This window comes from Typopeltis vanoorti, chromosome 23 (assembly GCF_054136105.1).
Source record: "Typopeltis vanoorti isolate ZY-2024b chromosome 23, IOZ_Tvanoo_1.0, whole genome shotgun sequence".
Taxonomy (NCBI): domain Eukaryota; kingdom Metazoa; phylum Arthropoda; class Arachnida; order Uropygi; family Thelyphonidae; genus Typopeltis; species Typopeltis vanoorti.
The window spans coordinates 27,227,693-27,253,013 of NC_143571.1; the positions used below are offsets into that span (position 1 = coordinate 27,227,693).

A 25,321-nucleotide genomic window follows, 5' to 3' on the forward strand; every position below is an offset into this window, starting at 1 on the left:
ATAACTGTATACCAAAAGTTAAGCAAATAAACAGAGTAGGAGTAAGATGAATGAATGGTGAAGTCAAGCAAGCAGTGTTACAAAAGAAGTTGGTAGGGAAGTAGTACAAGAGAGTTTACAGTGAACAGATGCATGAAGAATATAAAGTGCAGGCCAGAAAAGAGACAAGCATAGTTAAAAAAGAAAAACTAGAATATCAGAGGAGATTGGCCAGTCAGGTCAAAACTAATCCAAGGGAGTTTTTCTGCTATGTAGCAAGCAAGAGGGGAAAAAATTATGGCAAGCTGATGCTGGCAGATAGTTATGGTAGCAGAGTAACCATAGCAAATGATATAGTGGAATTGTATATTAATGATATTGGTGAAGATTTAGATGGAGATATTCAGTTGTTTGCAGATGATGCAAAGTTGGGACGAACCATGAAGAGTAGGGAAGATGTTGTGGCCTTACAAGAAGACTTGAATAAATTGAGCGATTGGGCACGGAAATGGGGATGAGAGTTAGAAAATCGGTTAGAAATAAAATACAAAAATTGGGTTGATGAACATAAGATTCTCTATGATGGTCAGCATGGGTTTGTGTTTTAGCAATCTGCTTATGTTTTATGATAAGGTAACAAATGTGTTGGATAAGGTAGGATCATATACAGTGATATTCTTGGATTTTGCAAAAGCATTTGATAGATTACCACATGATAAGTTGGTTTACAAGCTGCAGAGAATAGGAATAGATAGTATATTGGTTAGATGGATGATATGCCAGCCAGTTGTGTAAGATGGAGCCATGTCTCAAAAAAAGGAAGGTGGCCAGTGGTGTGCTTCAGGGTTCTGTTCTTGGGCCTCTACTGTTTAACTTGTTTTAATGATATTTCACGTAGATTGGCTGGGGATCTTCAAATGTTTGCCGATGATGCAAAATTAGGTAGCATTATCAGGGGTAGTGCTGATGTTAATTCTTTAACAGGAAGACATGAATAGACTTTTAGATTGGACAAATCAGTGGGGTCGCAGCTTTAAAGGTACGTGCTGTATTGGTGAAGCTGTAATTTAGGAAGTGGATGAGATTTGGGATCTTGGAGTGATGGTGGACAGTGGACTGAAGCTCTGAGGACATATTATTATTATTATTACAGGCAACTCCAGGGAGTCGACAGACTCATGGAGGGAGGCCCTAACATCATGTCAAGAACAACTATTCGACATTCACATAGTATCTATCATACCTCGCCTTGAACTCATTCATAGTCATGGCACCCACAACAGACTCTGGCAGCTTATCCCACTCATTCACCACTCTCCAAGTAAAAACCTAGCTCTAACACCCTTCCCTTGCTAACCACATTCTTGCCCAGCTTCCATGTATGGCCCCTAGTCCTCCCACCATATTGCAAGTGTTGCAAAGACTGCACCTTGTATAGCTACTATGATAAAAAATACATTAATATGTAGGAATGAGGTAGTGGTGGTTCCTCTATATAATGCATTGGTCAGACCACGTATGGACTATTGTGAACAGATTTGGTCATCACCTAATTTTCATTGTGATGTGGAAACACTAGAGAGGGTCCAAAGTGATATCAGAAATCTAGAGTGTTTGAGATAACGTGGATTACAGAGGTTGGCAGATAGGTGGAAAAGAGGAAATATGATAGAGACCTTCAAGTTAGTTAAGGGATTCTATCAGATTACTACAGAAGAAATTATAAAAAGAGTGGATGTTAAGATAGGAAGAAATACAAGCCATCCCTGGAAGTTGTAAAAAGATATGGTGAAGAAGAGTGTGAGGAGGAGATTTTTTTATGTGGAGAGTTGTTAGCGAGGAAGGCATTGCTTGAGAGCATTGTGAGTGCAGGCAGTATAAATAACTTCAAAGCTCATTATGTTGAGTGGGCCTCCCATAATAAGTCTGTTGACTCCATGGAGGTTACCAAATAATAATAATAATAATTGTTAACACAAGCTTTGGAAATTAGTGTAAAAATAATTTCCACAATATTTTTAATAGCACCCAAGATATGTTTACTTGGAATTTCCAAATAGTGGAAATTCCAGGTGATGCATTGATGGAAGTTTTTTCACTTGGCTATGCTACCAATTACATATTTGGTTTAATCCTTTATCCAAGTGTAAGCAAACAAAGTTTGCACCTGAAATACTTTCAGGACTGGAGCAACTCATGGTAAAGGTGGTATAAGTTCTCATCACTTGCCTTAGTATCTCCCATAATGCAAAGCACATATCCTTGTGGGCTAGCTCCCACTGACGAGACCTCAATAAAAGTCGAAACCGGTCTGGGTAGTGATCCTTTCCATAATGCATAGCATTATACATGTCCACAAGGATATGTGCTTTGCATTATGGGATACTAAGGCAAGTGATCAGAACTTATACCACCTTTATCACAAGTTACTCCAGTCCTGAAAATATTTCAGGCACAAACTTTGTTGCTTACACTTGGATAAAGGATTAAATCAATATGTAATTGGTCCAGGTAATGCAGTTCACTTTTCAAAGTCAAGAGGTCATAAAGATACAGTTCAGTTAATGTCATTCTTATAATTATTCCATGTTATTCCAGATATGATAGTTCAGTGGGAAAAAGAAATACGAAAATAATCACGTGAACTTTCTTTTCAAAAAAAAAAAAAAAACACCCCTAATTAAAAAAAGGACATCACAAATTCATTCATGCTATAAAACACTCCATATTTTTTGTTATCTTATATTTTCTTGTAGTACAAAGAAGAAATCACTGCACATTTAAAAAATACATTTACTGCTAGTTTAGATAGGCAGTTTTGAAGAGTAGTTTACTTTTACTACTATTTTACATTAAAACGTTCCCTGAGTGATTTACGTTTGTAGAAATTGTCTTGCAAACAGTTTTGAAAATAAATTATCGGAAATATCTGAAGGTTAAATAGGGTAACCCCCTCAAAAAAAGTTTATTATGCATCAGATATAGATTAAAAAAAAAAAATTAAAATCTTTTGTTTTTTCAAAAAACAAAATATAGTGAAAATATAGCATATTATTTGTAAAACTTACAATAATTTCAGCAAACAATTGACCAAGTGATTGTGGATGGCAAAGAAATAATACAGAATTAGAAGTACTTGCTTTGATAGATACAACAATATTATTGCCTTACTTCTTTTGTCAAAATGGTAAAATGAAGTAATTTTATTGCCTTATTATTGCCTTACTTCTTTTGTCAAAATGGTAAAATGAAGTAATAGATTTTGAATACTGTCTGTGAAAATTTTCACACCAGTAGAAAATTAGATGGAATAGTTATTGATGATTCAGTTCCAGGAGTGGAAAGGGAAGAAGGGTATGCAATTGGAAATCTTCAAAATGAACATGTATTTTGAATCAGTCTATATAGAATGACTTTCATAAACCACCATATCTACAGTGGTTAAGATCAAACCGACATCAAAACTAGAAAAAAAAAATAAATCATCTGTTGCAATTTTAAGCAAAAGGCAAAGATGAAGGAGTTCTTGCTGAAATATCATTGGATATAAATTTTTGATATTAAAAAGAAGTCTCACAATTGGAAAGTGATTAATGCAACTTAACATCATTTGTTGCTCATAAGCACAGAAAAACTCATTTCTAAAACTGAAGCATGGTGATCTATATAATGGTATTTTGCAAGGAAAGAAAACAAATGTTCATATTTATTTTAATAAATAATATTTGAAAAAAATTATAACTATTTAACAAAATTATTTTCAATGCAAATAAAAATGTAAGAATAGAAATTGTCTTGTTCAATTGCACTGATCTAAAGACTAAAAGACAGCATATGTACTACTACTACTATTAAATAAATTCATTGCTAAGGCTGATGATACACGGTCAATTCTGGATTGATTATTTATTTTCACAAATGCGAAATTCATTTCTATTTTTGGGAAGAAACACAATAAATAAACTGTGCAGCAAACATTTCAAATGTTGAAAGAGAGTGAAGGAAATTTTAAGTAACACAGTCATGTGGAAAGGCTTATGTGTTCGTCGCACATGTTGATTGGATTTTAATGGTATAGATGTGAACACAGATTGATAAGAAAATAACTATTTATTGACTTATTGCTAATATTTCGCTGGTATTCTATCCAGCATCTTCAAAGCACACAAACAAAGTTTGTTACAGTAGCAAGACAAACGCAATCCGGTGTAACAGTGGGACTAGTATGAGCAACTGTAGCATGCAACACAAAGACTAAAGTCCTAATTAGGCACCATCTAAGTTGAAAAAAAAAAAGCCAATGACTGTCTGCCCTTCCAGGACACACTAATCACACGTCTTCCAGAAGGTTCCTTATCATTCTCGGTTTATAGAAAACCAACATATACAGGGAGATATTTACACAAACAACAACCACACCATCACCCTTCTCAACAATATGGTATTTAAAAACGCTAACCCATACAGCTAGAGCAATTTGTTCCAATGACATTGCTCTCACTGCTGAACTTTCTCACCTATGTTACACCTTCCTGACCAATGGCTATAATCCACATAAGATAGATAAATTACTAAATGCTCCCCAGAAATCCCCCCCCCCCACTGTCTACCACAGAAGACTATAACAAAACTGTCACTATCCCATACATTAAAGGCACATCTGAAAAGATATCTAGAGTGCTTAACAACTACGCACCATATTTAAACCTTACATGAAATTGGCAACTCTCATCCATTCACCTAAGGACACATTCTCTCCTTTATCACATCCAGGAGTCTATGAAGTGCCCTGTTCATGTCATCGAGCCTACTATGGACAGACAGGAAGAATTGTGGACATCCACCTCAGTGAACACAAAAAATATATCTGGCACTTTTGCTATGACAAGTCGGGTCTAGTAGACCATGCTTTGGATATCCCTGCACGCAGGATCAATTGGAAAAAAACAAAAGTTCTGCACAGAAGCTTTCACAAGTCAGAGAGGTTGTTCCTGGAATCAATAGAAACCTTGAAACATACTCCAAACCTCAACAAGTATGGCTGTATAAATCTACCAAAGATTTGGGAGACATGCATCCTAAGACCAAATTAATACCTGCTTTCTCTCTCGTTTTTTTTTCCTTCCAAATTAGATGGTGCCTAATTAGGACTTTAGTCTTTGTGTTGCATGCTACAATTGCTTATACTAGTCCCACTGTTACGCTGAATTGCAGTTGTCTCGCTACTGTAACAAACTTTGTTTATGTGCTCTGAAGATGCTGGATAGAATACCAGCGAATTAGCAATTAAGTCAATAAATAGTTATTTTCTTACTATTTATTGACGTAATTGCTAATTCGCTGGTATTCTATGTGTTCGCACCTATACCGTTAAAATCCAATCAACATGGTAACACAGTAGACCTCAAGTCAAGTGATACAAAGATCATCCCCATTACAGTTAATGTGTTAATAACGCTACAATTGCCATTAAGGAATTAGCAGCGGAGGAGGGTAACTGTGTGATAATAGGTCTCTCTCTCTCTCTCTCTCTTGTCTGTGTGGACCAATGTTTCTCAAACTTTTTTCAACTATGGAACACTTCACAAATCCTGAAATTTTCATGGAACACCTTGGTTATTTTGCAATGTATAAATTAATAATTAATCGATAATTAATTATTAATAATTAATTAAACATCAATTAAGCCATCATTAAATTAATTTGTGCTGACAAATTAATTTAAAAATGACAAATTCCAGAACTTCTCGCGGAACACCTATTCACCTTCCATGGAACACCAGTGTTCTGGGGAACACTGGTTAAGAACCACTGGTGTGGACTAACACATACCTTTCCTGGCATAAACACATGAATTTTAAAAGGTCCTCATTCCAAAAAAAATAGGGCATCCTTTCTCACTCAAGACATTGCTTTTCATATTGTAGTTTATAATCCTTACAAATCGCAAATTTGTCCATCTTTGAAATAATGCTCTCACATTTGGGATGGTACATCAAAAACCTCTCTAAATATTCTGAATACTGTTTAGAAGACAGCAATTCAACTAACTACAACCTCTCTCTCTCTGATGTGTGGAAGTGATATTAAAAAAAGTTACTAATAGATTTTTACGATACAGGATATATACAGAAGAAATTTTCCAATACATATCCATAGGAGATGGAATATGGGATAACTCCTGTAACAATTTGGCAAGCAAATATTTGATGGTAAGATTTTTTGCCTGGAGAGTAGTAAACGAAAGGAATGTTATGAGGGTTGTAAATAAAGTAGTGGCAACATAAGCACAAAATGTAAAATAGTTTGTTTACCAGGTCTATACAAGTATATCTCTTCAATGTAATTTCCTGCAATATTCTACAACTGTTTCCAAATTTGTAGGAGCAGATGGTTACCATCAGCAGTGTTGCTTGTTGATATTAGTGATAGTGTGACCTACTTCTCGAAGAACCTCTTGCACATCATGAAACTGCATACCTCTGGCAGGGTTCTTTCATTTTGGTGAAAAAGTCAAAGTCACAAGGATTCATATCTGGTGAATATGGAGGATGTAGAAGATGTAGCAGTACTTCTCATTATCACCTGTCCAATATCTCTATCACCAAATGTGACACATGACATTGTGCACCGTTGTGCAACAAACATGGTGGAGAACCCATGAAAAAATATGATTGCTTTCTCATTCAAGCTAGTCATAAATGGTACTTCAAAAATTGTCGATAGTACTGTGCATTAATAGTTTGTCCTTAGCACAGCATGAAGAAGGATTGACACCTTGAATGTCAAAAGAGACTATCAGCATAACTTTAACTTTGCTGGGTTCCGGTTCCTGGTAAAAGTTTTTTGGATGGGGCAATCCTGAATGGTGTCATTCATTGGAGTGTCTCTTTAGTTCAGGCTTAATAAGACTTTGCCCAAATTTCATCAATGGCTATTCAGGAATGCATACCTTCATTTTCATATTGTTCTAGATGGAGGCCAGCAATTGCATACCTGTTTCATTTTTTCATCTCAGTCAAGTGATGTGAAACCCAATGCACTAAATTTTGCTCATACCAAGCCTCTCTTTTAGGATGTGCCAAACACTTTGGTGGTTTATCCAAGTTTCCTTGGCCAAATAGCATACAGTCCATTCCTGCATGGCAATTATGATCAGGGTGATCTTGCACTGCGTGAAATGCACTGACCTATCTTGCGACAGTCTGGTACAGTAAAGCACTTTCGCCATAGGCTTCACTAAGGTCACGATAACTTAGTCACTTGCAGTTTTACCATCGTGCAACCTGGACCTTGATCCAGGATCAATGCTCCAATCTGGTGAACATACCTTAAAGCATTACACACTGAGATGTTGAATTTAACCATTTCTCTACACAAGGACATTTGATAGAATGGGCTTTGTCACCTTATGCCCATGTACAGAACATACAACTAACACCTCTATCTGTCCAAAGTAACATCCAAGTTACCAAGTATGTCTCCTGACACTGTTGCCTTTACTTTATTTATAATCCTCATATTACCAGATGTAGTAGTGAGTTTTTCTTATTTAATGAGTTCAAGGAAAGTTATGATAGACAATGTGTGAATAATGGTTAGTTTCACAATGAGCATTGTTGACTTCTTCGAGGAGGGTTGTTTTTAGTTATATATAACAGTTCTGAGGATAGCAGTTTTTTATTAGATATAACATTTTCTTCATTTACTATTAGAAAATTAAGTTATTATTATTACCTTTTTGTTGCTAATCAGAAGACATGCTGGTTTGTTTACTACTTCATTAGTAGCCTGTGTAACAGATAAGAGAGATTCTTCACGATGATGCTTGATTTTATTCTTCAAAAGATGAAGCTCTTTACTATATGCAGTCCATTGTTCACTAGCCTCCTCTTGGGCTTTATTCAGCTGTTCTCTATAGCGAGTTAAACTTTCTTCTTTGTGATTTAATATAGCCTATAAATTTATATAGCATAAGTGCAAATAGAGATTTTTTAGAAGAAAAAACTAAAACTAGGAAACTGCAATCAACAAAATGAATAGAATAAGAATTGCCAATTGCAATACTACTCATCTTCAATTGTAGCAGACTTACCATTATAACAAAATTTTATTTGCACTACCAAATAAACAACAAATCCTATATTAATTAGAATTACAGTGAGTCCTCTCTATATGCAATCTGAAGACCTTCACATAAACAAAAATAGTATTAAAAGAACATGATTTTTCCCATTCAAAATATATATAAAATAGGAGAAATGAGTTCTTCCACTGTTTTAACTCGCAATTTTTTTTTTTTGTCAATTTAATACAAACAGTCATGAACACATTTTTAATCAACATGCTTTCACTTAAACTCAATACGCTCCCTATCATGGCAGATGACTTTTGTTGCACTGGGGATCATCTAATTTTTGTTCCAATGTTACGGACTTTTTGGCACATTTTTCCTCATTGCCTATATTAATTATTATTATTATTATTATTATCATCATCATCATCATCATCAAATTCCTGCCATATACCCTCAAGGGGTGTACAGGATATGATAGTACTACATGAAAAAAATTACATTATTATTAATTTCCTATCTACAATTTTCTTCCAAATCAGTCTGTTACTTGTCAACACTCCAACATTATCAGATCTTATATTTCTATCGTCTAAAGCACTTTGTACCGTATCAATCCACCTATATCTTGGTCTTCCTGTGGGTCGTTTTGCTACCAACCTGGCAGAGAACACTTGTTTTGCTAATCTTTCCTCGCCCATTCTGTTTAAGTGACCATACCACCTGATATTAGCTCTGCTAACACATTCTTGGATGCTGACAATGTCAAGTTCTTTCCTAATATCCTCGTTTTTAATATGATATTGCCATTGATGCCATCTGTTCACACCTATAATCTTTCTCAGGACTCTCATATCTGTGGTCTCTAGTCTTTGGTCAAGTGTTTTACTTCTGACCCAACTCTCAGATCCATAAGTTAAAACTGGTTTGAACACTGTCTTGTATACAGCTAATTTAGTGTTCTGACTAATTTCTCTCTTATTCCATATGAATTTATTCAATTGACTTCCCACCATACCAGCTTTGCTGATTCTGTTGTCTATTTCTATATTTAATTTACCATCTTCAGTAAAAATCGTGCCTAAATAGCTGAAATGTTTTACTTGTTCCACAGGTTCTCCATTCACAACACAGTTGACATTTTCAATGATTCTGCCTATTTTCATTGTCTTTGTCTTTTTATTGCTGACCTTCATACCATATCTATTACAACAGCTATTCAATTTAGTCAGAGAATCTTGCAGACTTGTAGCGGATTTATTTAGAAGTATAACATCATCCGCATAAAGCAAAGAGCTGACATTAACATCTCCAATTTTGATATCATGTTTAATACCACTTTCCTTCATAATGTGATCCATATAGATAATGAATAACAGAGAGGATAATGTACATCCTTGTCTCACACCAGATTTATCATTAAACCATCTTCCTGTACTTCCTTCAATTCTAACTGCTGACTTACAACTCAAATAAAGACTAAGTATTGCTTGATATAATGCCCCATTGACACCATATAACTGCAGTGTATTGAATAGCTTCTCTCTTGGCACCTTGTCATATGCCTTTTCCAGATCGACAAAACTAAAATACAGATCTTTGTTATATTCCCATGCTTTCTCGACTATTTGTCGTAAAGTGAAGATCTGATCCTGACAGCCTCTATTTGGCCTGAATCCAGCTTGTTCTTCACCAAGCTTTTCTTCCACAATTCTTCTCAACCGTTTCTCAAGTATACTTGCATAGATCTTGCCAGGAACACTCAGTAGGGAAATACCTCTGTAATTCTCACATGCAGTTTTATTTCCCTTTTTATATATGGGTACTATGAGAGCTCTACTCCAATCATCGGGAATTCGTCCCTCTGTCCAGGCTTTCTGAACTATGCAGTGCAGCCACTGTAAGACTCTTATACCACCATACTTCAGCATTTCTGGTCGAATATCATCTACTCCTGCTGCCTTTCCACATTTCAAGCCTTTGATGGCTTCAAGTATGGATATGTATTCCTGACTGCATGCCTGGTCAGTGTTTTTTACCACTGTGCTGTCATCATGCTTGTTTCATTTAGCAGTTTTTCAAAGTAATTACTCCATACTTCAAGGATATCTTTTTCTCCCGTTTTCATGTCACCTTTATCATCTCTAATTCCTTTTACAGCACTCTTTCCTCCATTCTTAAGATTCTTCAACAACTTCCAGAATATTTTGCCACCTTCTTGATATTTATTTTCTATATTCTTGCCAAAGTCCTCCCATGACTTTTGTTTAGCTAGTTTTACACAGTGTTTAGCATTCTTGCATTTGTCTCTATATTCTCTAAGAGAGCTGACTTATTTGACAGGAACTTTTGGTATGCTTTCTTCTTTTCCTTCACTGCCTCTTTAACTTCCTGTGTCCACCAGGGAGTTCTGATTTTTTTATCCTTACAGACAACCTCACCACATGCCTCTCTGGCAGAATCAATCAATGTTTTCTTCAGAGTTTGCCACTGAATCTCCAAGGTTTGATTCCTGTTCTCAAACTCTTCCATTTTTTCTTCAATAATCTTTGTGTATTTTAGTCTACAGCTCACATCTGAGAGCTGCTCAACTTTTATTCACTTTAAAACTTTCTTACATGTTATTCTTTTCAATATGAAATTCAATTTTATCCTGCTCAAGACTAAATAATGATCACTTCCAATTTCAAATCCTCTGTACACTCTGGTGTCCTGCACCAGGGAGAAAACATCACTATCAACAATAACATAGTCAATGAGACTTTTCTTATTCCTAGCCTCTTCTCTCCATGTGAATTTGTGCACATTTTTATGTTGGAATATGGTGTTCGTAATAACCAGTCCATGTCCTGAGCAGAAATCCAACAGATATTTGCCATTATTATTAGCTTTTGCTCTTTTCCTCAAATTTTCCCAAAATATTTTTGTATGTCTCACAATGATTTCCTACTCTGCTATTTAGATCCCCAACAAGGACCAACTTTTCATTTTTCATTGTGTCAGTTGCTTTTTCTAAAGCCTCAAAAAATTCCTCCACTTCTACCTTAGTAGAACTTTCTGTGGGACCATAGGCACAAATAAGTCTCATTGTCCAGTTCCCCATTCTCATATTTGCCCACATTACTCTACTTGAGACTGACTGCCATTCAAGAAGATTAGCATCATATTTTGTGTTGAATACTATGGCTACTCTCTCTTTTCCTTGATTGTCATTGCCTGAATATAACATTTTGTATTTATTGCTCAGAAAGATCTCACCAGTTTTAGTCTTTTTTGTTTCAGTCACCCCTATTATGTCGATCTGGTACTTATCTAATTCCTCAGCTAGCTCCATTTCTTTGCCATTCAGGCTTCTTACGTTGATAGTACCGATCTTTAACTCTGGTAATGTTGAGTTGGGGTTTATTTTCAGATTTGTTCCAGTAGCTGACTTTTCGCTGTTCGCCCTGGTTCCCTGGCGAAAACAACGGGGGCTTTGTTTAACCGGGCGACGCGCCAGCTGGCATGAAATTTTGTCATGTTGTACCATCATTCTATATTTTGGTTTAACAAATAAGAATACAATTTGGTCGGCTAAATCCCAAATTGCCAGCCCATCTTCGTCCGTTCAGTATCCAAGTAGATACCCAACAGGGTGCACCACGAGAAGGTGAGGATTGGACATTAGGTCAGAAGCCCTGGTCGGTTCTCCGCATTCCTTTAAAGGCTATGTGGAGGTCTCCTCTCAGTTATACAGCTTTGACCCTTAAGCACCCCTTATTATTATTATTATTAATTTAATTAAGCAGTGATGCTCAAAAATCTTAAAATTAAGTTATAACCAACACAACATAATATTAATTTATACTAATTTCAGTCCATTAAAATTCAATAAAATTGTAATTCATAATTAAATGTGGACAATTATAGACCTCTTATAATAAAATTATGAAATGTTCTACTAAACAAAATTACAATTAATGAAATGCATGCTTATTTTTAAGGCAGTTCCCATCAGCTACCACAACAGCACTATTACTAATAACCTTACCCAGCTTCATATCATCTGCATTGAATATCCTCTTACAATCATTGATAATTATTGATATAAAGGTTAAACAATACAAGTCCCAATACTGAGCCCTGTGGTATCTTATTTATAACTTTACAAATAAAATCCCACAGGGCTCAGTACTGGGCCCTGATGAGGGAGGGCATAGAAATGACGGCGCTGCTTCCATGATACTACTCCCTCATACAGAACTCTCTGATATCTATCAGACAACCAATCCTTAATGCATTCACTAACCTGACATGCAAACACATGTGCGTTAACTAAAATATTAGTTTATATTAGCTTATATATTTGCTAAATATTGAAACCTTCTGCTTCCTTGATACTGCTCTCTCAAACAGAACTCTCTGATATCTATCAGACAGCCAATCTCCAATGCAATTCACTAACCTGACATCTAAAACATGTGCTGTAACAAAAATATTAGTTTATCATATGGCACCCTGTCAAATGCCTTTGTAAAATCTAAAAAAAAAAGTAGCATATGCCTTTCTTTCATCAACCACTCTTGCTACTTTATTATAAAAGGCAATCAGATTACTAAAGCAAGAACGTCGCTTAACAAATTCATGATTAAACTGCTGGGCCAGTTTATACATGGCACTATCTATGATAGGGGTCTTCAACCTTCCAGACAGTGCAGGCCACATTAAAAATTTCAATGAAACCCACTGGCCACTAAGCAATACTGCGGTATTTAGAATTGTAAGATGCTTTCCGGTTTCACAAGGAATGCTGTACATTTGATATTTTACATAAAATTCTATAAAAATAAACAAACTCAGCTTTAAGAGTGTAGATAGGAGTCGGGTTCATGATAAGTAAATACAATCAATACTTGAAAAAAAAAATTTAATGAAGAAAACATTCATTTTTTACAATGTCAATGGGCAACTTGGCAATGTTTTTCCTTGACCAGCTTGGTGATGTTGGCATCAATGTTGGAAGTTGCTATGTGCAGAGTATTCTCGAGATGTTGTTCCATAATCTGAGTTCTTGTCTTGGACTTCACATGCTTCATTCTGAAGAAGAAATGCTCACATAAGTATGTGCTTCCTAACAAAGTGCACATCTTCAAAGCATGCCGGAGAAGATTAGGGAATGCGTCCTAAGAAATGTAGTCTTTGTAAAATGTAAGCAAGGGCACATTGAATAATTTTTCTCTCAAAGAAGAGTTGTTTTGGTTTTCAAGCAGCTCCATATGTACTGAGCCTGGAATTTCGGCAACATTGACACTGAATAGCATTGAAAATAAATCTAAAGAAGACTGTTGGTTATGAAAATCACTAAATCTCTCTTTGAACTCACTTCGCAACACGCTAATTTTGTAGTGTATTCATCAAGAGACGAACAGTTGCTGAAAACAGCGAGAAGCTGAAAATGAGTTGTCTTTTTTTTTTGCGAGTTGTTCCTTCCAAATTTTGAACTTGGCCACAAAAGCTTTGATGTGATCAAGCAGAGTGTGCACCGGTTGATCTTTGGATTGTAGCCATGTATTTAGCTCATTCATATGCAACTAGATGTCAGTCACAAAGGCAAAGTCTGTCATCTCCTTCGGATCATTAAATTCTGCAATTGGATTCCCCTTGGTTTGCATGAACTGCTGTATTTTGCTCCTTAAGTCAAAGACTCTTTAAGAACCTTTCCTCTGCTCAACCAATGAACATCACTATAATCAACCACATCACCATGATCCGCTTCACACTCTTGGGTCAAAAACTCTTGGAATTCACGATGATTCAATCCTCTTGCCCTAATAATGTTGACGACAGTCATAACAACTTTCATGACATTCTCAAATCCAATAGTTTTCGTGCACAAATTCTCCTGGTGGATTAAACAGTGGTAATGGATGAAATCTTTTCCTTCTAGTTCCGGTTCTTTCCATAGCAGTGCAACAAACCCTTTGTTCTTTCCCACCATAGCAGGGGCATTATCAGTTACCACACGCTCAAGGTTGGTTAAGCTGAGGTCGAAAAGCTGAAGCGTTTTCTTGGCGCTTCAAGAATATCAGTGCTTTCGTCATTCCCTTCATAGGTGCGAGAGCTAGCAGTTCTTCTGTCACATTGAACTGTCGATCAATGCCACGGACAAAGATAGCCAGTTGTGCTGTATCCTTCACATCTGTGCTCTCATCTAAAACAAGTGAATATGACGTAAATTCGGACAACTGTTTTTTAAAGTTCCTTCAATGTCATTGGCAAGTTCTTCGACACGTCTTGCTACAGTTACCTCAGACAAACTCGGTTTTTTTAAACACTTTCTTATTATTTGGGCACAGAATATCCCCAGCAACGATGAAACACTCTTTCATAAGCTCACCGTCCAAGAAGGCTTTTGATTTTTTAGCAATTTTTTCAGCTATTACATAACTTACTTTGATGCACGCTTCACTCTCTTCCCTCTGCCTTTTAAACGTACCCGCTGGCATTTAAAATCAATTTAGAGACGGTTCACTTTGTCCACACAAAGCCGCTCTTGAAGGTGATCGAAATTGGACGTATCCTTTGTCTCATGGTGTCGTTTTATATTGTATTATTTTGATACTGACACTATGAGACAAAGCATGCGTCCAATGTCGATCAGCACAAAAAAAGCTGGCCTTCAAGGTGATCGAAATTGGACGCATGCTTTGTCTCATAGTGTCGTTTTATATTGTATTATTTTGATACTGACACACGACAAATTAAACACACAGGTTTATCGTCGATCAGCACAAAAAAGTACAAATTGGTCCATTTTTCATTAAAAACCTGGCACTGTGATATTTAGATGTGATATCTATATATCACAGTACAGATTAGTGGCCTGCTGGCTACACTGAAATTATTTTTTATTTAATCGCGTTTTAACGTTAAGTAGTTATTTTTTCAAAATGGCCTGCGGGCTATGCATTGAAGACAAGATCACAAATAACAAATCCTAATAACCCCCTATGCCCCTGATCTATGCTATCGACTATGGGGCATAGGGGGTTATTAGGATTTGTTATTAGGTTTCACAAATCCAGTAACCTCCTATGCCCCATAGTCGATAGCATAGATAGTCCCACGTATAAACTGGTCCAACAGTTAGCCAAGTCACTTGCTCCCCCTACTGGCATCACCTCTACTTTTGTAAAAAATTCAGTCCATTTCAAAACACTAGTTAAAAATTGTATCCTAAAAGCTTCAGACATAATGGTTAGTTTTGATGTCACCCTCTTTATTTACCAATGTACCACTTATAGACACTCTGGATTTGATTAAATCTAAATTTCCCCCTGATATTTTTGAATTATTCAAATTTACTATATATGCAGGTTACTTTACATGGAGAGAAAAAATCTACGAACAAATTAATGGTACTGCTATGGGTCCCCCCCCCCAGCAAACTTTTACATGGAACACTTTGAAAACGAAGCACTACCACAGCTACATACAAGCCACTAGTTTGGTTATGCTATGATGTGTTTGCCATTTGGCCCCATAGACAAGACACTTTGGATGCGTTTGTCACCTACCTAAGCAGTCAACACCCCAAAATCCACTTCACAGTAGAAAAAAATCTAATAACTGTTTATCATTTCGGGTGACACATTAGTCACCCACCTTTTAGATGGATCACTATCTTTTTCCATTTACAGAAAGTCAACACACAGGAAGATACCCCAATAAACAATCACATCATCATCATCCAGTCCAACAGTATGGCATTTTAGAGCCAGAGCCATTTGTTCTAACTATACAGCTCTGACCACAGAACTCAAATATCTCGTGCGCCATACATTCTTAGTCAATGGCTACAATCCGTACAAAATAGATAAAATACTACACAGTCCTATTACTCCTCCCTCCCCTAATACACAGGAACACAACATGACCATTTCTATTCCCTATGTCAGAGGTACATCAGAAAAGATAGCCAAAGTACTGATGAAACATGGCCTTCGCCCCACTTTCAAACTGCATGTAGCCAACAAAGCCAGCAAAGGTTGGTCAATTGGTAGAGCCTCTGCTACTAATGGCTCATGCAAAAAGTTAAGCAAGTTTGAGTGCGGTTAGTAGTTGGAAAGCAATCAATCGTTTGATGCTATTGGCACACTCTCCCTCGATGAGTCTTTGGACTCCCTGGAGGTGTCACATAATAATAATAATAATAATGTAAAACTAGCAACTCTGATCCACTCACCTAAGGATAAACTTCACCCTTTAGCACCCCCAGGAGTGTGTGAGGTTCCCTTGACTTGGCCTACTATGGACAAACAGGAAGATCAGTTAACAGAACATCTGCCTGGAAGAACATAAAAAATACATTTGCTACTATTACTATGGCAAATCAGGACTGGCAGACCATGTTTTGGACACTCCTTCACATAGGATTAGATGGGAGAAAATGAATGTGCTATCCAGGAGTTGTTACAGATCTGAAAGATTATTTTTTGAGTCAGCAATGGCTTTGAAGAATTCTTCTAACCTGAACAAGTATGGTTGCATTAATTTGCCAAAAATTTGGGAGACTGTCATCCTAAGGGCAATTCCCACATAGCTGTAATGCTTCTTTTTTTTTTTTCCAACATTAGAGGGCACCATAAATAGGACTCTAGATCTTTTGTGCACTGCAATTTTATTGTTTTACTTACTCACTGTCGTGTGTACAAGTATGTTGTGCCCTGATGATGCTGATTCGAAATTTAGCGAAATATAAGCAGTTAATAAAACATCTTTTGATTAAATTGTTTGGTGTTGTTAATACCTTAAAAAATTAAGTCATGAATAACCATCAACACCTAAGCTTATCTGTTAGATAGGTCCATTAACAAATCTGTGCTGATGCTTACAGATAACATTACTCGCATCTGCCCAATGCAGTATGTGATTTATCCCTATATTCAAAATCTTAACAGCTACTGATGAAGTACAAACTGGTCTACAGTTTGACACTTCCATTCTACTACCAAGCTTAAGCAATGGCATTATCTCACCCTACTTCCACTCTTTGCGCCCATTTCCTGCGGTGATTCACGTTGAAAAGACAAGTCAATGGAGACATCAGTTCTTTAGTGCATCACGTCAAAACACATAGCGAAACCCATCCAGTCCCATTGCTTCATTAACATCCAGAGTATTCAATATTTGAAATCTACTTCCTTCCTGCACTTCTAAACTATGACCCTATCTCATCTCACTAGTATTAAAACCTACTTCTCCAGGATGAAATACCACAATAAAGTGTTTATTGATTTTTTATCCAACATCGTCAATCTTCCCCAATTATTCTCCCTCCTCCCCCTCCTACTGTCCACATAATGAAAGAATTCCTTAGAATTTCCTTTGGATCTCTTGGCCAATCTATTGTCATATTCCACTTTTGCCTTCCTTATCATACTGGTCACTCACCTAGCCTGAGTCTTATATTCTTCATGCATATCTCTACCATAGTCAAGAAAGATGACCAGCATGGCAAGGAAGACAAAATCAGATTATGAGAAGAATCAAGCCAAGCAGACCAAAGGAAATCCCAAAAGAGTTCTTTCCTTATGTGGCAAGTAAGAGGAAGAATGACTATGGAAGATTAACCTTAATGAGTGATGATGGTCACGAAGAGATGGAAGCAGATAAAACTGTTGAGTAACTGAGTGACTACTTTGCAAGAATATATCATCCTAGTGAGGTTACTGTTTTAACTTATGTGACAGAGCTTAATGTGGGAACACAGGTGGATGAATTGGAGGTTCTTAGGATATTGCAGAATTTCAATATAAATACAGCTGTGGGATTAGATAGGATATCAGGCCGGTCATGCTTTAGTAAGTTACTAACTTTTTATAATAGAGTAACAGCTGAGTTGGATAAAAGAAATACTACACAGTGATTTTGCTAGATTTGTAGTATTCTGTCAAAGGCATTTGACAGAATACTACATGGAACTCTCTGTTACGTAAATTAGAACAAATGGGAATAGATATGATACTGATTACATGGATAAGAGGGAAGCTGCTGGACAGATATCAAAAAGTGTATACAGAGGGGCAGAATCGAGGTGAAAACAGGTCACTAGTTGTGTGCTGCAAGGTTCAGTGCTGACATAATTGCTGTTTAATTTGTACATAAATGATGTAGGAAATAACCTGAAAGGAAATATTCAGCTGATTGCTGATGATGCAAAATTAAGTAGAGTAATAGTCAATCAAGGTGATGTGGAGAGCTTGCAGGATGATTTAAATATGCTGTCGCTATGGGCAAAAGTTAATGGATATCAGCTTAATGTGGAGAAATGTAAAGTTATTCATTTTGGGATAAACAGATTACAAGCCATGTATTACACTGATGCCACACTCCAGGAAATAGAAGAAGCAAGAGATTTAGGGGTGGTGGTGGTAGACAGAGAGTTAAAGTTTAGAGGACATATTGCTAAGGTTGATAAAGTAGCCCATAAGATTACTTGGCTAATGAAGAACACATTAACAAGTAGAGATAAGGAAGTTGTCATTCCTCTTTATAAGGTCCTGATATGCCCACATTTGGATTACTGTGCTCAAGTCTGGTTACCCCAGAGGGGATGAGGGAGCAGTAGAGAGGATTCAGAGTTGAGTGACCAAGATGGTGAATTGACTGTGGAATGTTCCCTATGAGGATAGATTGAGGGTGTGTGTTGGTTGATAGGAGAAAAAGAAGGGATATGATAGAAACATTTAAGCTGCTTAAAGGGTTTTATAGGATAGATGTAGGTTAAATGTTTCAGCACTTGGCTAGAGGGCCAGAACAAGGGGTCATCCTTGGAAGTTGAATAAAGGTTTGGTTATTAAGGGTGTGAGTACTAGATTTTTTGCTTAGAGAGTTGTGAATGAGTGGAATAGGGTTGCCAGAGTCAGTTGCGAGTGTTTTGTTGTTTAACCTTTATATCAATGAATTGCTGAGGGATATTCAGTTGTTTACCAATGATGGGAAGCTGGGAAGAATTATTTGTCAGAGTGCAGATGTGGTGGCTCTTCAAGTGGATTTGAATGAACTGGATAGATATGATTGGGGATATCGGTTTAATGCAGCTTAACATAATGTCTTGTAAAATGTCCACATTGTAGACCACTGTTTACAATATCGTAAAGGCCAGCAAAGATAAAATAGTTGTCATTTCACTGTATACTACTCTGATCAGATCATACCTGAAAATTTGGTCCCCAGAATCTGAAGGGGATAAATTAACCTTGGAAAGAGTGCAGAGGCAAATAACAAAAATGATATCAGGACTGCACAAGGTTAGTTATGAGGATAGATTGAGGAAAAGGAAGTTTCGTGGAGGGAGGAATGGGAAGGCCGGGATATCATTAGTGCATGGGAAATTATGAAAGAATATTTGTTAGCAGCAATGGTAAGTTGTATACCATGAGTGAACAAGAAGACAAGAGTAAAGTGGATGACAAACAATATTAAACAGGAATTGCATGCGAAAAAGAGGCTGTGGGAGATATATATATATATATATATATATATATATATACGGAGAAGAGAGGATGCATGAAGAGTATAAGACACAGGCCAGAAGAGTGACTAGTATGGTAAGGAAAACAAAACTGGAATATGAGAGGAGATTAGCCCTAAGATCCAAAGAAAATCCTAGGGAATTTTTTAGATATGTGGCCAGTAGGAGGAGAAATGACTGTGGAAGAATGATATTGTGGGATAAAAATGGGAATAGAGTGACTGATGCACTGGACATAGTAGAATTGTTCAGTGAACACTTTATTAGAGTATTTCATCCTGGAGGAGTCAATTTTAATGCTAGAGGAATAGGGCAGGTTCAAGGTTTAGAGGTACAGGAGGAGAGTGTGTTTCAAATACTGAGTACTCTGGATGTCAGTAAAGCAGCTGTGGGACTGGATGGTATTTCACCACAAGTTTTGAGAGAATGTGCTAGGGAAATGACAGTGCCTTTGACTTGGCTTTTCAATGAAAGTCTGGCTGCTGGAAAGGTGCCCATGGAATGGAAGGAAGGTAAGATAGTGCCATTGCATAAGGGCGGTAGCAGACTGGAAGCGTCTAATTATACACCAGTTTGTGTGTCATCAGTAGTTAGTAAGATCTTGGAGAAAGTAGTGAAGGACAGTATACAGCATTGGGCAGATGAGGGTAATGTTATCTGTGAGAGTCAACATGGATTTGTGAAGGGGTGCTCTTGTTTTAGCAATATGCTAGCCTTTTATGATAAAGTTACAAGAGCATTAGATGAGGGAAAGGCATATACTGCCATTTTCTTAGACTTAGCGAAGGCATTTGACAGGGTGCTACATGATAAGCTGATATTTAAGTTGCAGCACATGGGTCTGGATGTCAGATTGGTCAAATGGATTCAGGATTGGCTGTCTGATAGGTATCAGAGAGTTGTGTATGGTGGGGCAGTTTCAAGGAAGCAGAGGGTTACATGTGGGGTCCCACAGGGCTCAGTACTGAGACCTATATTGTTTAACCTTTATATCAATGACAGTAGATTTGCCAGTGGATTGCAAGTGGATATTCAGTTGTTTGCAAATGATGCGAAGCTGGGAAGGATTATTAGTAATAGTGCAGATGCGGCAGCCCTGCAAGAGGATTTGAATAAGCTAGATAGATGGGCAAATGAAAAGGGGGTGTCGGTTTAATGCAGCAAAATGTAAGGTCTTGAGGTTTGAGTGGGACACTGCATACTCTATAGGGGGAAGTTATACTGGAGGAAGTAGGGGAGACAAAAGATCTGGGGTTGATGATTGATAGAAACCTGAAATTTAGGGAACATATTGCAAAGGTGGTGAAGGTAACACAGAGGATTGCTGCAATAATGAGAAGGACACTGACCTGCAGAGATAAAAGAGTTATCATTCCGTTGTATAAGACCCTGATCAGACCACACTCGGACTATTGTTCTCAGATTTGGTCCCCAGGATTTGAAGGAGATAAATTAACTGTGGAAAGGGTACAAAGGCAGATAACAAAGATGGTTTCAGGACTATACAATGATAGTTATGAGGATCAGCCGAGGGAATGTGGACTGCAGAGTTTGGTGGATAGAAGGAGAGGTGATATGATTGAGACTTTTAAACTGTTGAGAGGTGGTTACAGGGTTGACACTAGGGAGTTCTTTTGCTTGGTTGAACAGTGGGAGGGAGTGATGACAAGATGCCATCCCTGGAAGTTATGAAAGGAAACTGTGAGCAAGAGGGTAAGGAGTGGTTTCTTTGCATGAGAGTGGTTGAACCATGGAATACATTGCCTGATGGAGTGGTGAGAGCGAGAATGGTCAATGAGTTCAAGTAGTGGTATGATAGACTTTGTGTTTCCCGGGCGGGAAATACAAAGTCTATCATACCACTACTTGAAAAACCTCCCTTCGATGAGTCTTAATAGACTTTGTGTTTCTTAGGAAGGACCTCCCACGATGAGTCTTTTGACTTCATGAAGGCCTGAATAATAATAATAATAATAAAATGTGGACTGAAAAGTTTGGTAGACAAAAGAAAGAGAACTGATATGATTGAGATATTTAAACTGTTGAGAGGTAGTTACAGAACAGTTAAAGAACTTTAGTTACAATTCTTTAACTTTATCTGTTCAGTTAAAGGCAGTTAAAGAACTCTCCCAGGTTTACACTGGGGAGTTCTTTTGTTTGTTGGTAAAAAGGGGAAGGAGCAAGGACAAGGGACATTCTTAGAAGTTGCAAAAGGAGGTTGTGATGAAGAGGGTGTGAAGTGGTTTCCTTGTGTAGAGGGTGATTGAACCATAGAATGCAGTGCCTGATAGAGTGGTGAGGGCATGAACAGTGAATGAGTTCAAGGAGTGGTCTAATAGACTTTGTGTTTTCTAGGGTGGGCCTCCCATAGTGAGTCTTGTGACTGCATGATAGTCCTGAATCATAATAAATCATAATAATAATAATAATAATAATAATAATAATATATTTTAAAATAATGTTTAAGATTTTGTAGAAATGTTAGGCCGATGAGTTTTTAATCTGAAAATTATTTTCATAAAATGCTTCCAAGATGCAGGATCATTCTAGATACATTCCTTCCTTCCTGCTGTCTTATCTTAAACCTCCTATCCCATCATGCACAGTACATGACATTTAAGAATAATGCTTATGAGCATTTAAATATTAATAATAACAATCATCATCAGAGAATGTTGTACAGGATAACATGATAGCATGCTACTTGAAAAGTTTGCATCATCACTAACTACCTACCAATAATTTTCTTCCAAATCACTACATCACCTGTCCAGTAAATCTCAGATCTGATATTTCTGACTTACAGGACATTTCTATGAAATCACTAAAAGAAAAGTTTGACAAGCTTTGTTAAACTTTCCTTTATCATTCTTATTGTTCTGTATAAGTTACTATACCACCTGAAACTAGCTATGCTTATGTATTCCTGAATACTCAGAAATACCATCTTAATATTTGGTGGTTCAAATCTAGTCGCTGACTAGAGGAAATTTTTCTAAGCCTTTTTTCAGCCGTTTCCCAAGTTAGTCGATCTCTGGCACAGGCTAGTGGGTTTTTTCTCCCGGAAATTGGGGTTTTGCGTCCCGTAAACTCAAGAAAATAGACCGTCGAACCCACACTATTTTCAGACATTAAAAATATTGTGTTACGGTTAGTGACCACGAGACAGCAGCACTAGCTTGCCGCCTTCTTCACTGTGTACCAATGAATCAGTGATAACCCTGGGACAGCTATCTCTCTGATTGGCTACCAGTGGAGATTGAACTGCCCACTCAGTCTCCAAATGTTAGATAGGGTAAAAGGCCCCGCCTACTCCCTATACGGGAACAACATAGGCGTTAGCTGATTTTTTTTTAATTTTATATTTTCAATTTTAATATGATTCTGATACTATCTATTGACACTTTTGATGATTCTCAAAAGTTTTTGTATCTGTGGTTTCCAATATTTGATCAACTACTTTATTTCTAACCTAGCTCTCATATTCATAAAGTAAAATTGATTTTAATACTTTTGTACATACCTAGATTAGTGTTTTGACAAATTTCTCTCTCTCTCTCTTGTTCCATACACATTTATTCAGTTGACTCCCATCTATATGAGATTTGCTAATTCTGTTTTCTATTTCCATATTTAATTTGACATTTTAACCAAACATTATGACTAAATAGCAGATATGTTTTACTTAGTCAATAAGTTCCCATTTAGGATTCAGCTGATATAAATATCAGCTGAATCCTAAATGGGAACTTTTACAGTCTTTTAAGTTTTTACAGTCCTTTTCTATTTATTCATGATTTCCGTACCATCTCTATTACAGCAGTCATTCAATTTAGTTAAGGAATCCTTAACTAAATGAATTGAATATGTCCATCAGCTGAGTTGAATATGTCCAATTTTGATAACAGGCCTAATGATGCTTTCCTTCAGAATGTGACTCATACAGATAATATGGTTCCTTGTCTCTCATAGATAATGTAACATCAAACCATCTTCTCATATCTCCTTCAATGTGGGCTGTTCATTTACAGCTCAAAAATAGAAAAAATACAACATGATATAATTAGGCTAGCCGGCCTGGCTGGTCGAGTGGTTGGCGTATCCGCTCTTCAGCCAAAAGGCTGCGGGTTCGAATCCAGGTGTGGGCATGGATGTTTGTGATTGTCTGTGAAAATACTAGTAGTGGTGATCAGTGGTAGATGATGTTGGTGTGGATGATGAAAGTAGTTGCGGTTCATCGTAGTTGGTGGATTGAATGATGGAGACGAGCGTTGTGGAGTAAGTACCCTCCCTTAATGAGTCTGGACTCGCTGGAGGTGACGTAATAATAATAATAATAATTTCCTGTTTACATCCATATTAACACCAGACCTCCATAGATTCAACTGACTCATTACAGGAGGCACACACTGTTACACACAAAACCCTTCAATTCACACTTTAAACCCATTGAATATATCTACATTCACCACAATGTGAGGCGACACATTCCACTCACCAACTAAGTATTCAGTTGTTTTCTGATGATGGAAAACTGGGTAGAGCCGTAGTTAATAAAGATGATTTCAAAATCTTACAGGATGATTTGAATACACTGGCAAAATGGGCAATGGAGAATAGCTATCAGTTTAATGTGGAAAAGTGTAAGGTTATGTATTTTGTAATGTACGAGAGTGGTCTAAAAGGTTCTTGGCCTAACAATGAAAAAACAAATTTATAATTTCAAAATTATTTTTATTTTTCAACATAATATCCCTTAAGACTAATACATTTATTCCAGCAATGCTCCAGTGCCATTATGCCGTCCCTGTAGTGGTTATCTGTAAGATCTGCAAAATATCCCTCTACAGCTGCAATCACCTCTTGATTCGAAGAAAAACGCTGAATGGGGAATACCCGGGAGAAAGAGTTTAGTTTTGGGAGGAGAGAGAAGTCAGATATAGCTAAATCTGGGGAATAGGGTGGATGTTCCAACAATTTATAATGCAGATCCTTTAATTTTCCCATTGGCAAAATACCCCTCAGAAGCTGGTTGTTCAGCGCCAAAATGACAAAGACGGTTCCATCATCAGGAAAGGTCATGGCATCAGTGTTTTGGGATGCTAAAGGCAGTTTGTTTATTAATTATTCTTGAAAAGGGTAAAACAATAACCAGGGAATATTATTCTGATCTTTTAACCAGACTAGACAAAAAAATTCATGAGAAAAAACCCGGTTTGCTGAAGGAAAAAAATCATCTTTCATTGTCCTGATAAAAGATGATTTTTTTTCCTTCAGCAAACCGGGTCTTTTCTCACGAATTTTTTTGTCTAGTCTGGTTAAAAGATCAGAATAATATTCCCCAGTTATTGTTTTACCCTTTTCAGAATAATTAATAAACAAACTACCTTTAGCATCCCAAAACACTGATGCCATGACCTTTCTTGCTGATGGAACCATCTTTGTCTTTTTGGCACTGAACAACAAGCTTCTGTCCACTGTTTTGACTGCTGTTTGTATTCTGGTGTGTAATGGTGAATCTAAGTCTCATCCATAGTAATAAATCAATGCACAAAATCAGTTTTATTCTTGTTAAAACACTCCAAGCACTGTTCAGAGATTTTCATGTGAATTTCAGGTGAGTGCGTTTTTGATCTGCTGTGAGCAAATCCATCAAAAATCTGGCATCCATCTTGTGCAAAGTTTTTTCATTTGCAATTCTTCATGCAAAACATATCCTACACATTCTTTTGAAATCCTTATAGTCTCAGCAA

At 36.9% G+C, this 25,321-nt stretch overlaps 1 protein-coding gene across 1 annotated transcript in view; it reads right to left on the minus strand.

The window, feature by feature from the left end:
- The window catches only part of LOC150093710 (centrosomal protein of 290 kDa-like), a 400,621-nt gene that overhangs the window by 369,460 nt on the left and 5,840 nt on the right, over positions 1-25,321 (minus strand). Inside the window, exon 4 of the mRNA XM_090412504.1 lies at positions 7,717-7,935. Within this exon, the coding sequence (XP_090268630.1) occupies positions 7,717-7,935 (219 nt within the window). The remainder of the gene's footprint in view (positions 1-7,716; positions 7,936-25,321) is intronic.